General features: G+C 43.0%; 1 protein-coding gene across 3 annotated transcripts; it reads right to left on the reverse strand.

The window, feature by feature from the left end:
- Window positions 1-1,954: 1,954 nt before the first annotated feature.
- Window positions 1,955-16,246, reverse strand: C4H5orf24 (chromosome 4 C5orf24 homolog). Of its 3 annotated transcripts, XM_023195900.1 has the most exons (4): window positions 15,982-16,246; window positions 6,361-6,790; window positions 3,069-3,120; window positions 1,961-2,169 (listed from the first exon to the last, which is right to left on the reverse strand). In XM_023195900.1, exons 2-4 carry the CDS (start codon window positions 6,785-6,787, stop codon window positions 2,166-2,168), a joined length of 483 nt encoding a protein of 160 aa, XP_023051668.1. In that variant the 5' UTR covers window positions 6,788-6,790; window positions 15,982-16,246; the 3' UTR covers window positions 1,961-2,165. The 3 variants fall into 3 exon arrangements, with proteins under 3 accessions (XP_023051671.1, XP_023051664.1, XP_023051668.1); XM_023195903.1 differs by having other exon boundaries at window positions 1,955-4,341; XM_023195896.1 differs by having other exon boundaries at window positions 1,955-6,790.
- Between the last annotated feature and the right edge of the window lie 676 nt (window positions 16,247-16,922).

The raw sequence follows: 16,922 nt of genomic DNA on the forward strand, positions 1-16,922 counted from the left end.
TACTTGAATCCCAGCTACTTGAACCTAGGAGGCAGAGGTTGCAGAGGGTTGAGATTGCGCCACTGCACTCTAGCCTGGGTGACAGAGCGAGACACTATCTCTCTCACACACACACACACAGCAAGACACCATCTCAAACACACACACACACACACATTTGAAACATTAGCCAGGCATAGTGGCGTGCACCTGCAGTCCCAGCTACCCAAGAGGATGGGGTGGGAGGATTGCCTGAGCCGAGGGTTGAGGCTGCAGTGAGCTGTGATCACACCTCTGTACTCCAGCCAGGGCAACAGAGTGAGACCCTAAAATTAAATTCTAGGTGATAAAGGGAGACTGTCTTCTCTTCAACCTATAGATCTTCAATTGGTTAGCTTTTTCAAATGATCTGCTTGAGAATATGGGGAAATATAATTACAATGGACAAATAAATATTACAGAAACTCTATAAAGAACTAGAAAACATTGGACTAAAATATATTTAATAGATAAGTAATCCTGTGAGCCCAAACTGTCCATGATGGTGTCGATCTTTTCCCACATTAGGAATAGCCCACCTAATCAACAGCACATGGCCATGTATGAGTGAAAGGACTTTTAACAATCTGAGCCGGGCGGATGTCTCACGCCTGTAATCCCAGGCCTTTGGGGGGCCAAGTCAGGAGGATCCCTAGAACGCAGGAGTTCAAGACAGGTGTGGGCAACTTAGTGAGGCCACATCTATATTTAAATACACACGCACATGATAAAAAAGAAAAAATACAAACTAGCCAGGTGTGGTAGCACATGCCTGTAGTCCCAGCTTCTTAGGAGGCTGAGTTGGGAGGATCGCTTGAGCCCAGGATTTGGATGTTGCAGTAACCTAAGGTCGTGCCACTGCACTTCAGCCTGGGTGACAGAGCAAGATCCTGTCTCAAAAAACAAATAACAAAATGAGCTATGTTGCTTCTGTAATCCTAGCACTATGGGGGGCTAAGGCAGGAAGACTATCTGACGCCAAGAGTTCAAGTCCGGCCTGGGTAACATAGCAAAACCCTATCTCTACAAAATAAATAAATAAATAAGCTGGGTGTAGTCCCAGCTACTTTGGAGGCTGAGGTGGGAGGATCACTTGAGCCCAGAAGTTCAAGGCTGCAGTGAGCTATGACTGTGTCACTGTACTTCAGCCTGGGTGTCTGACAGAGACTGTATCTCTAAATAAATTTTAAAATGAGCCATGTTTAATATCTAATTTTAAAAAAAACCAAAGGGATCAATAATGTTTAAGTATTAGTCTTTTAGTAGAACTATTTGTCTGATGCATCTTTTTTTATTTCTAGCTGTATTCTGATTTATCTTTGTTTCTCGTGCAGGCTGGAGTGCAGTGGCGCAATCTTGGCTCACTGCAACCTCTGCCTCCTGGGTTCAAGCAATTCTGTGTCTCAGCCTCCCAAGTAGCTGGGATTACAGGCAAGTGCCACCATGCTCAGCTAATTTTTGTATTTTTAGTAGGGACGGGGTTTCACCATCTTGGTCAGGCTGGTCTCGAACTCCTGACCTTGTGATCCACCCGCCTTGGCCTCCCAAAGTGCTGCGATTACAAGGGGGAGCCACTGCGTCTGGCCAGAGACTAGGAGTTTGAGACCAGCCTGGGCAACATAGGTGACCCCATCTCTACAAAAATTAAAAAATCAGGCTGGGCATGGTGGCATATACCTGTAATCCCAACTGCTCGGGAAGGTGAGGTGGGAAGGCAGGAGGACTGCTTGGGCCCAGAAGGTTAAGGCTGCTGTGAGGTATGATCACACCACTGAACTCCAGCCTGGGTGACAGAGTGAGACCCTGTCTTTTAAAAAAGAAAAAAAAAAGCAAAATTCAAAGAAAAACACAAAATCTACAGTCATGAAAAAGGTTTACCATTTACCACTTAAGTACTTGAAAAGTACCACACTAAAAAACAAAGTAGTAAACACGGTTGGTTTTAAAGTAATGACTTTATTAATAAATATACATCCATATGATGATGTAGATACAAATCATGAACACTACTCCATTCCCATACACATAATTGCACACGAGTAGCTCAAGTTCATGGACATAGAAACATACACAGTATCTATTGAGACTTTTTACAGCAGAGGACAGCGTGCTTATTATCAGTTAATTGGTAATTATTTTCTCCAAAATTACCTGTGGAAAAAAGAAATTCTGAAAACTGAAAGAATCAAAGTGATCTGATTACTTTAAATCACACACTTGATTTACTATAGCATTAAATTTTCCAAAAATTAAATACATTATATGTGAGAGCACAGATTTATATATTTGGGGGGGGGGGAGGAAAGATTCAGATATATCCTAGAGTTTAACAGCATACAGTTAAGCTATAATAAAAACAAAAATAGAATAGCATCAAAATTTTTTATGTCCAAGGAAAAAAATGTTTTGAAAAACTGTTTGAATTCTTTATATTACTATAAAGGGACCATAAAATTGTACTGCATATAGAGACAATGACTGACAGAGTAGCAGTTATCAATATCCCCTGAATTGTTCTTTTAAAGCTTCTTAGAATATAAAGGAGAAATTTACTTTTTTTCTTTAGCTCACACACTGTGGTTATTTTTACACTGAATGGGTCAACTTTAACCTAATAAATGGACCCAAATATATATTTTTTTCTCCTTAACTCAAAGAAACTCTATTCTTAGTTCATGAAAATAGACACGTAAATTCACACAAACATCAGTTTGGAATCAATATTACTTTGACAGATGTTTCTTTTAAAAAGCAAATAAAAAATATAAAGAATTTTTAGTCTAATTAAAACACTGATTTTTTAAAATGTCCCTAAATATTAAAAATTAAACCAGATACTAGTCATTTTCTTCCAGTACATGTGCCAATATTTTTTTAATATCCAGTGCAAAACTCTAAAGACAGTATCAAAATCATCCTAAATATTAGTTATGCAAGGTTACATTTGTCAAAAAAATGAAAATTTCATCTGTTATTAGCTCCTTAATTGCTAATATAATAAATAAGGCATGTTAAAGTACTTTTTAAAGAAAAAAGTAATGCAAACTTACTTGAATTGCAGATCATTTTCCGACCAACAGTTTAAATATAGAGTAATGAAACCTATTTTGTGAAGAACAGAGTCACACAGTATAAAATTAGCAATTTGCCTTTCAAGAAACAATCATACAGTGGGGGAGAAAAGGCCAGTTTTCCCCAACTGATTATATTGAAGTATAGGCAACTGTTTAACATGCTATTTCAGTGTTTATCATAACAAGAGACAGTGTTAGAAAAGATGCACAATGTAGTCTTTAGTTTATATAGCAGTAAAAATATTTTAAATTTTTAAGACTTCATTCATGTTATCACTTAGATGTCTTTCTCTTCAGCATGGCACCAGTAAACTGTTCACAGGGAGAAAAGTAAGTGGAATCAGGAGATGCTCACCAGTGCATAGATATAATACTCCAGGTAACCGCTCAGATGAACAGTAAATTCAGCTTTCTAAATGATGTTATCCATTTACAACTGTAGCCACTTGCCCCTCCCGTTTTTTTTTTTTGTTTTGTTTTTCCTGGGACATAGCTCCTGATAATAAACACTGTTATGAACATGCCTCCTTTAGTTGATCTCACCATTTCATAAACATGTATACAAAATTCATTATACAATAATACACCTGTTTTATCTTCTGACACACAGCACAGCACCAGTAAGTAGATGTGCTGAAGGGTAGAGGAAGAGGAATGAATGTAGGAAAGGCAGGGGAGAAAGGGAAGGGCATGTATAACAAAATAAGGAAGGAAAATAAACTGAAAGGGAAATAAATTGTCAAATGGACTTACTATAAAACACAACAATCAAATCTTTGACAATGGTGTGCATTATTCTATGGTAGAACATTAAATTAAACAACTGTCTTAGAAACTGGCTTGAAAAAGATTCTAAGCAGCCAACTGCTGAACATCATCGTGACAAACAGCTAAATGACAGACACATGTGGAGAGTAGGTAACGAACGTATGAATGAAGAGGCAAGCATTTGTGTGTGTCAGAAGTTATACTGTTCTGAGTAAATTATTAAAAATCTTGTATTTTAAGCTTCTGCAAGAAGAAGCTCTTGTAGCAATTTAGCTGCCAGAATGTTATAACTGATTATGTAGCCGTCCAACATCGTTCTCTATGGTTTGTGCAAAGCTAATATTGTTGAGGTCACTGTCTTAGATGCCAGGGCACATAGTTCCCACATACAATGCAACACCTCTTACTGTAAAGAGCAGCATAAAGTCCAGCTCATTGTGTCAGGCATCACTGGAACACCTGAAGGCTTGCTGCTTTTTTCCTGATAAAAAAGGTATGAAACATGACTTCCATTTGCAATCAGAGTTTGCATTAACTCAGAGCAGCCCAAAAAACACAACATGTGCCCTTTTAAAATTTTAATTATTTTAAAAGTTTTTGGGTCCTGCAATTCTACATTTTAATCTCAAAGGCATTTAAAATCCCAAACATGAACACTGTAACTTTAAAGTTCAGTGGAATTTTTTCAAGTCTGAAGTTTATAATATTTTATTTAGAACAAACTCAAAATAAATAAAATGTGTAACAAGAAATATTACTTTCAGAAAGGAAAGAAGAAAGATTTCCCTCTGTCCCTACTATACATATTTACCTAATGCTTTTTCTTCCTTTCTATCTTGCTTCTAAAGCAAACATCACTGGGGGAAAAAAATCTTTTGGATGAAATGGTCTCACTAGAGCCACAATAAGATTTTTAATTAAACTAACCAACATATTTTTTACATGTTTCATGCATAGATGGATTCCTATATGTTTCTTAATATTTGGGTTCTGATGGTCAGGAAACTGCATTCTGTTTATACCAGTTTTACAGTCTACCATTCAATTTGTGTCCTTTGGTAGATATAAACCTGAAAACACAGTAAGTGCTAATGCAATGGGACAATTTCTGAGAAAAACTAAAAATGTTCCAAATAAATGAGCAACATTAATAAATGGTTTTATTTATTTATTTATTTATTTGAGATGGAGTCTTACTCTGCCACCCAGGCTGGAGGGCAGTGGTGCAATCTTGGCTCACTGCAACCTCTGCCTCTTGGGTTTCAGGATTTTCCTGCCTCAGCCTCCCGAGTAGCTTGGATTACAGGCATCCGCCACCACGTGTGGCTAATTTTTGTATTTTTAGTAGAGATGGGATTTCACCATGTTGGCCAGGCTGGTCTTGAACTGCTGACCTCAAGTGATCCGCCCGCCTCAGCCTCCCAAAGTGCTGGGTGTGAACCACCATGCCCGGCCAATAAACGTTTTTAAACATGACACTTTAAAACTTTCTATATGAAAGGCAAAATATAGTGACTATAGCTACATGCAAACCTAGAGAATGTTTCTTTTTCTATTATATGAAATATGCTATCCTCAGAATGCACTGTATTTCACCAAAAATGTAATGTGCAGTTTTTATAAAATAGTTTAAATTTTCTGTAAATATGAATTGCTTGTAGTGTTTGGTATATATGCTCTTAGGCAATTAAAAAATACACAAACTATCACTGCTCAAAGGCAAACACTAAAGAATTATTTCAGGAATAATGGTTAAATCAATTAATGCCATGTAGATCAATAAATTACAAGCTGCTTAAACCTAGAACATTAAAAATAAGTTTTTTAACATTTGAAGTGGATGTAAATGCCAAAGCATACAAATATCTGTGTCCCGTCTTGTGAAAATAAATGTTACAAAAACTCACACAGCCATTACCTCAAGTAATCCTGATTCATTAGTTTGCTTGCTTTTTTGCTCCACCAGTTAAAAATACATTAGTATATTTATTATATTGTAGGCTTACTTCACAAACTAATAGGTATAATGGTTTCAGTTGTTTATCACATAAAGCATCTATTTAGAACAGCCCCAAAGTAGTAATGAAACATGAGACATGACCATAATGCTAAAGGAAAAGCAAAAATGATTTAGTTAGGTGTTACACTTGAACCTATGTACAAATACAATGCCACTGCTCATGCCCTGAGTGCATCTGTCAGCATATGGCAGTTTTTGAGCAAAAGCAGGAAAAAAACCAAACAGGAAAACAAATTTGGAAAGCCCAGGCCATAAAATTATGTATATCAAAATAAAACCAAGAAGCTTTGGGATTATTCACAATCTTCCTTCTAAACCTGGCCCTCTTTTCCTGCCTCATTCACTCATTGGGTGGTTTGACTTCACTGCTAGTTTCCTCTACCCCGTGAACTGCTCTGCCATGCATCATAGGGTAAGGAAAAGCAGCAGTGCCACAGCCATAACCAAGATCGGCAAGACGGGATAGAGCTTTAATGCTACCTGGAGGTCTCCCTGGGCTGACTTTGTATCCCGCAGCTTTAGTTGTCCCCAGAGGTCTGCCTGGACTTGTCTTAAATCCAGCTGCTTTGGTGGTTCCCAGGGGTCTGCCTGTGCTGGTCCGGTATCCTGCTGATTTGGTGGTTCCCGAAGGCCGGCCACGCTTACCAGATCGGTTGAGATTCTTCTTTTTCTTTAGTTCGTCTTTTATTTCTATGCTTCTGCCACTTGTAGTCTGCAAGTGTGTTTCATTTAATGGGTCTTGCCTCTGACAAACCATTGGTTTGTGGTTGACTGTGTGGCTGTATTTGCTTTGCTGGGAGGAATATATGTCAAACTGATCAGCAGCTCTCATGGCATCTTCATTGAGGCAGGAAGGCTTGCCAGGCCCACAGAAAGCTGGATTACTGCTGGCAACAGGATGCATCATTTTCTACCAAAAATAAAAGACAAATATATATAAATACACATATACAAATACATATCTGTATGCAGCATTCAGTGAGAAAAGTCTGTCTTCCAACAATTATGCAGGCTACCTAAAATTAGGCTGACAGGCAGGACTCCAGACCACCTATAAACAAACACACATCAGCAGATTCAAGGATACTTGTTCTTCTCAATTTAATCATGGGACAAATATCATACAAGATAACTCTATTATAATACTGATTTCATAGCTATAATGTTCTCTGGTTAGAAACTGGAAAAGTGTGTAAGTCAAAAACAAATGTTCTATTCTGTGGGCTTTTCTAGATTACTAAACCTCAAAAGAGTAACAGTAAAGCCAAGAACTCTTATTAACACAATTCTTTATTTCAGTTTGTCTGATGTTCTTGGAATGCCTCCTGTTGGCCTTTTATTGTATTTCTCACATGTATACTACTGGCCTGACAACAGTTTCCACAAGATGGACACTCCATCGTTATTGTAATTTATGATTTATACAGAATCCTGAGTGTATGTTGCACTTCACAAAAGACAGAATGTGCCAAGCAATGAACACAATCTCTACTGCTTCTTGGCCTTTTGGCTAATATCAAGTGTAAAGAAAGGCCCAAGGTACTGACTCCCTTCAAACATCTTCCAGCCCAATAGAAGGCAGTATCAATACAAAAGGTAAAAAAAGATTTCCATTAGTTAAAATGAGTGAACATTATACAAATGCTTAAGACTTATACTACAAAAACATGGATGACAACCATAATAAAATACCTCCTTTTTAAAAAAATTTTTTTTTTTTTGAGATGGAGTCTCACTCCATCGCCCAGGCTGGAGTCCAGTGGCACAATCTCAACTCACTGCAACCTCCGCCTCCTGGGTTCAAGCGATTCTCCTGCCTCGGCCTCCTGAGTAACAGGGACTACAGGCGCCTGCCACCACATTTGGCTAATTTTTGTCCTTTTAGTAGAGACAGGGTTTCACCATATTGGTCAGGCTGGTCTCGAACTCCTGACCTCGTGATCTGCCTGCCTCAGCCTTTCACAGTGTTGGGATTACAGGCGTGAGCCATGGCGCCCAGCCAATACCTCCTATTTTTAAGGTATATTTATCAAGACAAAAAGTTCAATGTACAACGTTACTTTCTCCCTTGATCATAAATATAGTGTCGATCATCTTCCCTTACACAAGCCCTGTGACTTATTAAAGAACAGTCCAGCCAGGCATGGTGGCATCAGCTATTAGGGAGGCTGAGGTGGAGGATCACTTGAGCCCAGGAGTTTGAATCCAGCCTGGGCAACACAGCAAGATTCCTGTTCTTGAAATAGAAAAAAAAAAAAAAAAAAAAGGTCCAAAGTCTCTATTTTGTCTGTAAGGATATCCCTGTGGTTTTATATATATATATATATGACTTATTAAAACCACTACCACAACAAACCAGCTCTAAATAGCCATATCATTTAGACAGAGGAAATGGCAGGTTTTTTTTTTTTTAAGATGGAGTTTCGCACTTGTTGCCCAGGCTGGAGTGCAATGGCATGATCTTGGCTCACCACAACCTCTGCCTACTGGGTTCAAGCGATTCTCCTGCCTCAGCCTCCCAAGCAGCTGGGATTACAGGTATGCGCCACCACCCTTGGCTAATTTTTTATTTTTATTTTTATTTTTTTTGAGACAGAGTCTCGCTCTGCCACCAGACTGGAGTGCAGTGGCGCAATCTCGGCTCACTGCAAGCTCCACCTCCCAGGTTCACGCCATTCTCCTGCCTCAGCCTCCCGAGTAGCTGGGACTACAGGCGCCCGCCGCTACGCCCGGCTAATTTTTTTGTATTTTTAGTAAAGATGGGGTTTCACTGTGTTAGCCAGGATGGTCTTGATCTCCTGACCTCGTGATCCGCCCACCTCGGCCTCCCAAAGTGCTGGGATTACAGGCGTGAGCCACCACGCCCAGCTAATTTTTAATTTTTATTTTGTAATTTCATTTTATTTTTTATTTATTTTTTCTTTTGAGACAGAGTCTTGCTCTGTCACCCAGGCTGCAGTGCAGTGGCGTGATCTCAGCTCACTGCAAGCTCCACCTCCCTGGTTCACGCCATTCTCCTGCCTCAGTCTCCCAAGTAGCTGGGACTACAGGTGCCCGCCACCACACCCGTCTAATATTTTGTATTTTTAGTAGAGATGGGGTTTCACCATGTTAGGCAGGATGGTCTCGATCTCCTGACCTCATGATCTGCCTGCGTTGGCCTCCCAGAGTGCTGAGATTACAGGTGGGAGCCACTGTGCCCGGCCTGTATATTTAATAGAGATGAGGTTTCTCCATGTTGGTCAGGCTGGTCTTGAACTCCCAATTTCCGGTGATTGGCCTGCCTTGGCCTCCAAAGTGATGGGATTACAGGCATGAGCCACCGCGCCTAGCCGGAAATGAGAGTTTTACAGAGACTACAGTATTACGTTGTGATGAGAAAAGAGAGATAAAGATATGGGTTCTAATTTGGATTTAGAAAAAGTCACAAATATATATTAAGGTCTAGCCCCAAGTTGTTAGGAGATATTTGTGTGCACCCTTCATACATGTGAAAGTGCCCCAAAACCTCAGTTACGAAAACAGTTACTCCCAGAGGCTACAAACACGTAATAAGGTTAGCCAAAACCACTGTAAACTTACTTTAGTTTGTAAAGGCAAAAGGAGATGGGCATGAAGTCACAGAATCAAATTCTGTTAAATTATGAAATATTTGCTGAAAATCAACAGATACAGAGCAATTGGCAAGCTGGCTTAAAGTCTCAATTTGATGGAAAAATGTCTACAGTGAGAAGCTACTTGTTTATGGCAAAAGCTTTTTAGACTTGAGAACATAAAACAAGACTGGCCTAAACACAAATATTAAGTGGAATACTTTTTTCACTCACTCCCCACAGATACAAGAACTAGATGACTGGCCGGGCATGGTAGCTCACGCCTGTGATCCCAGCACTTTGGGAGGCTGAGGCAGGTGGATCACAAAGTCAGGAGATCTAGACCATCCTGGCTAACACAGTGAAACACAGTCTTTACTAAAAATACAAAAAATTAGCTGGGCATGTTGGCACGTGCCTGCAGTCCCAGCTACTCAGGAGGCTGAGGCAGGAGAATTGGTTGAACCCAGGAGGCAGAGGCTGCAGTGAGCCGAGATCGTGCCACTGCACTCCAGCCTGGGTGACAGAGCAAGACTCTGTCTCAAAAAACAAAAACAAAAAGAACTAGATTATTAATTATCATTTCTCTAGCTCAAATTCTAATTTCAGATGGGAAAAAAGACTCTCAAGATGAGTTCCAAATATAGTATTGGCTGAAAGTTACCAATTTTTTAGCATTTTGTTATGTGCCAGGCAATAAGCTTGGTTCTTTGCACATTATCTGATTTAATCCTCAGTACAAGCCTATAAGGAATACACAATATTAGCTCTATTTTACAGACTTTAAGCATTCTGCCAGGGTCACACATTAGGAAATGGTTAAGCCAAATATGACTTCTGGTAATTCAACTTCAGAACCAACAATTTACAGTGTAGCATACCAAGGTTTTTCAAAAGCAGCACTGTTATTTGGGTCAGATAATTTTGTTGTGGTTTGTCCACTGCATTGTACAATGCTTAGCAGCATCCCTGGCCTCTACCCACTAGATGTCAGTAGTAACACCTCTCTCCCTTCCCCTAAATAAGTGACAACCAAAAATTTCTCCAGACATTGCCAAACGTTCCCTGGGGGGGGTGGGGAATCCACCCTTCACCATGAAATCGCTTGATTATACTAAAATGAAAACACAGACCCAACTTAAAATATTCTCACTTAAGTTTTTATTCACCTTTTTAGCATCTTCCTCACCAAAGATGCACAAATTCTTTCTGACTGCAAAGTCAAAGAGATTTGATTTCCAAATGCAAGAAAAGCAAATGCCAGAATTAGTAAAGAACCAGGACAGCCACGATGGCTCACGCCTACAATCCCAGGACTGTGAGAGGCCGAGGCAAGGCAGATCACCTAAGGTCAGGAGTTCGAGACCAGCCTGGCCAACACGGTAAAACCCTGTCTCTACTAAAAATACAAAAATTTTTGGGAAAATTTTTTTGGGAAAAAAAAAAGTTATGTGACTTACCAGGAGGGTAACAAATATATATATATATATATATGTATTTATGTATGTATAAAATATATATATATAAATATTCATAATCTATCAGTACTCAGGATATACAGTCTCAGCTTACATTATGTTAGGCTTTTAGAGGCAAAATGCCACTATCCTTGACTCAGATATCAATCCACACTGAAAAAAACACACCATTAAAAAATGAGACGTGCAGCTGGGCATGGTGGCTCATGCCTCTAATCCCAGAACTTTGGGAGGCTGAGGCAGGCAGATCACCCGAGGTCAGGAGTTCGAGACTAGCTTGGCCAAAATGGTAAAACCCTGTCTCTACTAAAAATACAAAAAAAATTTGCCTGGCGTAATGGTGCACACCTGTAATCCCAGCTACTCAGGAGGCTGAGGCAGGAGAATCGCTCAAACCCAGGAGGTGGACGTTGCAATGAGCCAAGACTGCACCACTGCACTTCAGCCTGGGAGACGAGCGAAACTCCAACCCAAAAAAAAAAGAAAGACATGCAATTTTTTTTTTTTTTTTTTGAGACGGAGTCTGGCTCTGTTGCCCAGGCTGGAGTGCAGTGACCGGATCTCAGCTCACTGCAAGCTCCGCCTCCTGGGTTTACGCCATTCTCCTGCCTCAGCCTCCCAAGTAGCTGGGACTACAGGCGCCCGCCTCGTCACCCGGCTAGTTTTTTGTAGTTTTTAGTAAAGACGGGGTTTCACCGTATTAGCCAGGATGGTCTCGATCTCCTGACCTTGTGATCCGCCCGTCTCGGCCTCCCAAAGTGCTGGGATTACAGGCTTGAGCCACCGCGCCCTGCCCTGACATGCAATTTTTAAAAAGCATGTATCTTGGCCGGGTGTGGTGGTTCATCCCTGTAATCCCAGAACTTTGGGAGGCCAAGGCGAGTGGATCAACTGAGGTTGGGAGTTCGAGACCAGCCTGACCAACATGGAGAAACCCCGTCTCTACTAAAAATAAAAAAATTTAGCCTGGTATGGTGGTACATGCCTGTAATCCCAGCTACTCAGGACGCTGAGGCAGGAGAATCGCTTGAACCTGGGAGGCAGAGGTTGCAGTGAGCTGAGATCATGACATTGCACTCCAGCCTGGGCAACAGGAGCAAACTCCGTCTCAAAGAAAACAAAAAACAAAAAACACGCATCTCCATTTCTCCATTCCTTTAATATTCTCCAGAATTTATGCCTTTAGTTTGTATTATGTAAATTTAGTTCTGACATAACTCACGTTTATTGAGGGCCAACTCCATGCAAAACACTATTCTAAGCACAAATTGACAAGAGTAAAGCTATTTATTCCAATGGAAAGATAATGAGACACTAACTTGGCCAGGTGTGGTAGCTCACACCTGTAATCCCAGCACTTTGGGAGGCTGAGGGGGGGTGGATCACTTGAGGTCAGGAGTTCGAGACCAGCGTGACTAACAGGGAGAAACCCAGTCACTACTAAAAATACAAAACTTAGCTGGGCATGGAGGCATGCACTTGTAATCCCAGCTACTTGGGAGGCTGAAGCAGCAGAATTGCTTGAACCCAGGAGACAGAGGTTGCAGTGAGCCGAGATCACACCATTGCACTCCAGGCTGGGCGACAGAGTGAGACTGCCTTAAAAAAAAAAAAAAAAGACCCTGACCTAACATGTCTGAAGTGTAGGGCTTCTGTATGTTCTATATATTCCTTCCCTGCTACTGCCAAGAAATCAGAACAGTATTCTACTTAATAATTCATAAACAAGCCAGACAAGGAATTTAATATGAGAATTACTCATGTAAATAATTAACTTTAAAAACGCAAATAGAACTAAAACCAATCCTTTCCTATTTTCACACTTCAACTTTATTAAGTTGGGAATCAGCACTATTAAATGCTTGCATGCATAACCATCACTATACATTTACATGCAGGATACTTGTGTTTATATAAAAAGTATTTGCATAATGTGAGCTTAACCCTGCACTCCATAATGCCTTCCTCCTCCCACTTCAGGGCTATTGTTAAAACACTTTTTTCTTTTTTTTTTTCTGAGACGGAGTTTCGCTCTTGTTGCCCAGGCTGGAGTGCAATGGTGCAATCTTGGCTCACCGCAACCTCTGTCTCTCAGGTTCAAGCAATTCTCCTGCCTCAGCTTCCTGAGTAGCTGGGATTACAGGCACATGCCACCACGCCCAGCTAATTTTTTTTATTTTTAGTAGAGATGGGGATTTCACCATGTTGGCCAGGCTGCTCTCGAACTCCTGACCTCAGGTGATCTGCCTGCCTCCACCTCCCAAAGTGTTGGGATTACAGGCATGAGGCACCACGCACGGTGTTTTTTTTTTTTTTTTTTTTTTTAAGACGGAGTTTTGCTCTTGTCCAGGCTGGAGTGCAATGGTGTGATCTTGGCTCACTGTAAGAACCTCCACCTCCTGGGTTCAAGCAATTCTCCTGCCTCAGCCTCCAGAGTATCTGGGATTACAGGTATGTACCATCATGCCACATTAATTTTTGTAGTTTTTTTTTTTTTTAGAATAAACAAAGTTTCACCATGTTGGCCAGGCTGGTCTCGAACTCCTGAGCTCAGGTGATTCACCTGCCTTGGCCTCCCAAAGTGCTGGGATTACAGGCGTGAGCCACCGCGTCAGGCCAAAAGACTCTGATTGAACGTATGCAAGCGACATTTCTTTTTTGAGACGGAGTCTCGCTCTGTCCCCCAGGCTGGAGAGCAGTGGCGTGATCTTGGCTCACTGCAAAGTCCGCCTCCCGGGTTCTCGCCATTCTCCTCCCTCAGCCTCCTGAGTAGCTGGGACTACAGGCGCCAGCCACCACGCCCGGCTAATTTTTTGTAGTTTAGTAGACATGGGGTTTCACCGTGTTACCCGGGATGGTCTCGATCTCCTGACCTCGTGATCCACCTGCCTCAGCCTCCCAAAGTGCTGGGATTATAGGCAAGAGCCACTGCGCTCGGTCCCAAGCCACATTTCTTAAGAGTCAGAATGGTCCAGTGGGGTGACTCAGGCCTATAATCCCAGAACTTTTGGAAGCCAAGGTGGGCAGCTCAGTTGAGGTCGGGAGTTCCAGACTAGCCTGGCCTGGATAACACAGCAAAACCCTACCTCTACTAAAAATCCACAAAATTAGTCAGGCATGGTGGCTCCAGCTACTCAGGAGGCTGAGGCAGGAGAATCGCTTGAACCCAAAGGCGGAGGTTGCAGTGAGCTGACTTTGTGCCACTGCACTCCAGCCTAGGAAACAGATTCCCTCTCAGAAAAAAAAAAAAAAAAAAGAATGAATACTATATTTCTAGACGGTGTAGACTGAATAGAAGCCAAGAGTTATAGAACAGGCTGTGTAGACTATCAAAGGTTAAAGATCATCTTTTTAAATAGTTACTGAAGCCAAGAGCAGTGGCTCACGCCTGTAATCCCAACACTTTGGGAGGTCGAGGCGGGCGGATCACGAGATCAGGAGTTCGAGATCAGCCTGGTCAACATGGTGAAACACCGTCTCTACTAAACATACAAAAACTAGCCGGGCGTGGTGGCGCACGTCTATAATCCCAGCTACTGGGGAGGCTGAGGCAGGAGAATTGCTTGAACCCGGGAGGCAGAGGTTGCAGTGAGCCGAGATCGCGCCACTGTACCCCAGCCTGGGGGACAGGGTGAAACTCCGTTTCGAAAAACAAAACAAACAAAACAACCAATAAATAGTTCACTGAGCTGGGCGCGATGGCTCAAGCCTGTAAGCCCAGCACTTTGGGAGGCCGCGACGGGTGGATCACGAGGTCAGCAGATCGAGACCATCCTGGCTAATACGGTGAAACCCCGTCTCTACTAAAAAATACAAAAAACTAACCAGGCAAGGTGGCGGGCGCCTGTAGTCCCAGCTACTTGGGAGGTTGAGGCAGGAGAATGGCATGAACCCGGGAGGCGGAGCTTGCAGTGAGCTGAGATCCGGTCACTGCACTCCAGCCTGGGCGACAGAGCGAGACTCCGTCTCAAAAAAAAAAAAAATTGTTCACTGAATGTACAGGAGTCAACTAAGAGCTTCTATGTATCTGGACTGTGACTAAATTCGAATACTCAAAGCATAAGCTACAACTTGCCATCGTTGAATTTGTTTTGTTGTGTTTAACTCCTAAAGTTTAAGCCCTAAAATGAGCCCTTCTTTATAGAACAATTCCTTTCTCTTCTCTTGAATGTGGCAGTCACTACTGCCAACATAAAGAACTGTAACTATTTTTAGTAACTTCACAAAGCATCCCTGAAGCTTTCTAAACATGGAGAAAGCGTCAAGAAACCCAAGTTCTGTTCTCCAAAGATCACAGATCACGTAACTCTCAGAGATTTATTTCAGGTCCGTATAATCACACACGTTTCAAAATTCTAAATGAAGATTTGCAACTCACCTCAATTACTCCCAAAGTCCATTCAGCAGAGGCCAATAGCCACGCACCCTGCCCCACCACGGGAAGTTTTGATAATAGGACGGCACATAAATAACGGCCTCCTTTGTCTTCTTCCTATCCTTAACTGTGCCCCACGGTGCACAAATAAGGACTCCCCTTATTCTGACACGAGGCGTTTAGAATGTATTACCTGTTGTGTGCTGAAAGCGACTATTAACGTATTGTCAATAACAAGTTTGCAGAAGATGCACGCCACCCTAGAGAAAGGGTTGCGTACCCACTAAAAAGCAAAATTCATAAGCCACTGTCCGTCCACTCGGGAGTTCCGCAAGCGTAGAAGTCCACGGGCACTCCATCGCCAGGCCGATCTCGAGCCGGCAGGCTTTCATTTAAAGGCGGAGAGCGGACTGTGGATTCCGACCTCTCAAAGAAAAGAAAGGGGGCCCCCTCCCCCCGCCGCAGGAGGAATGTCCCCCCGTAATGGCTCCACACCGGGGAAGAGCAGGCTACGTCCGGGACCCCTCCTCTCACTCCCGGCTACGCTAGGGCCCCTTGGCAGGAGGCCTCTTCTCCCCGGCCAGCTAGACGCCAGTTCTCGCCGCCGCCCGACTCCACTCTCGGCCGGCTGACCAGCCCGCGCGCGCCCACCTACCTCAGCCGCTCGTAGACTGGCCCCTCCGCGCGTCTAGGGGCTTCCCAGCGGCTGGGAACCTCGCGCTGGCGCCGCTCCCTCCCCAGCCCGCCGCCTCTGCACGGTGCGGAGAACGGGCCAAGGCGGAGGGGCAGGCAGCGAGGGCGGCGGCGAGGCAGACGCTGGCTCCCAGCACCCGCCGCGGCCGCCGCGCACAGTCCTGCCCCGGACGCAGTACGAAGAAGCCGCTACCACCCTGTAATGTTAGAGGCGGCGTGCGCGACCTCGCGAGGGCCGCGCACGCACACGCACACTCTCATCGCGAGACCCGATCTCCCGCCGCCGACCTGCACGCAAGCTTTGGGAGGGAGCCAGGCTGGCAGGCTGCGCTTGCGCGTCGTGGCCTTAGGCCTGGGCTGTTGGTGGTCCGGCGTCGACCGTCCCCAGTGGCTGAGGTTGAGTGACCCACCAAATGGGGAATTAGTAACTTCCTTACTTGTATTGGTTTTCACCACAATTCTGAGATGCTGGAACTCCTGCTGACCCCATTTCTTAGATACAGGACCTAATAAATGAAAATCAGGGGAGTTGGGACTTGTCATGCCCAGAATCATGTGATAATGAAAAGCCTTATTTTATGGGCCATCCTGATGATCCACGCGGATTACAGGCGTGAGCCACTGCGCCCCACGGAATTGTCATATTCATTATTCCATAACCACAGGAAAAGATGGAACAACAAACTACCGCTATTATGTTTTTCTTGTGAGATATCTGACATATCAGTCACCTCACACAAACCCACTTAGAAGGGATTCATTTCCTTCCTCCTTCCTCCTGTGAATTTCCAGATGTCAGAATTGAGAGGATCCAGAATTAGGGCAGCTACTGAAAGGGAGACACTTTATTAAGCAATGGGAAGAGGCTAGAGGAGGATGCTTGCCCTTTTCCCCCATGTAATG

The sequence above is a fragment of the Piliocolobus tephrosceles genome, chromosome 4, assembly GCF_002776525.5.
Source record: "Piliocolobus tephrosceles isolate RC106 chromosome 4, ASM277652v3, whole genome shotgun sequence".
Taxonomy (NCBI): domain Eukaryota; kingdom Metazoa; phylum Chordata; class Mammalia; order Primates; family Cercopithecidae; genus Piliocolobus; species Piliocolobus tephrosceles.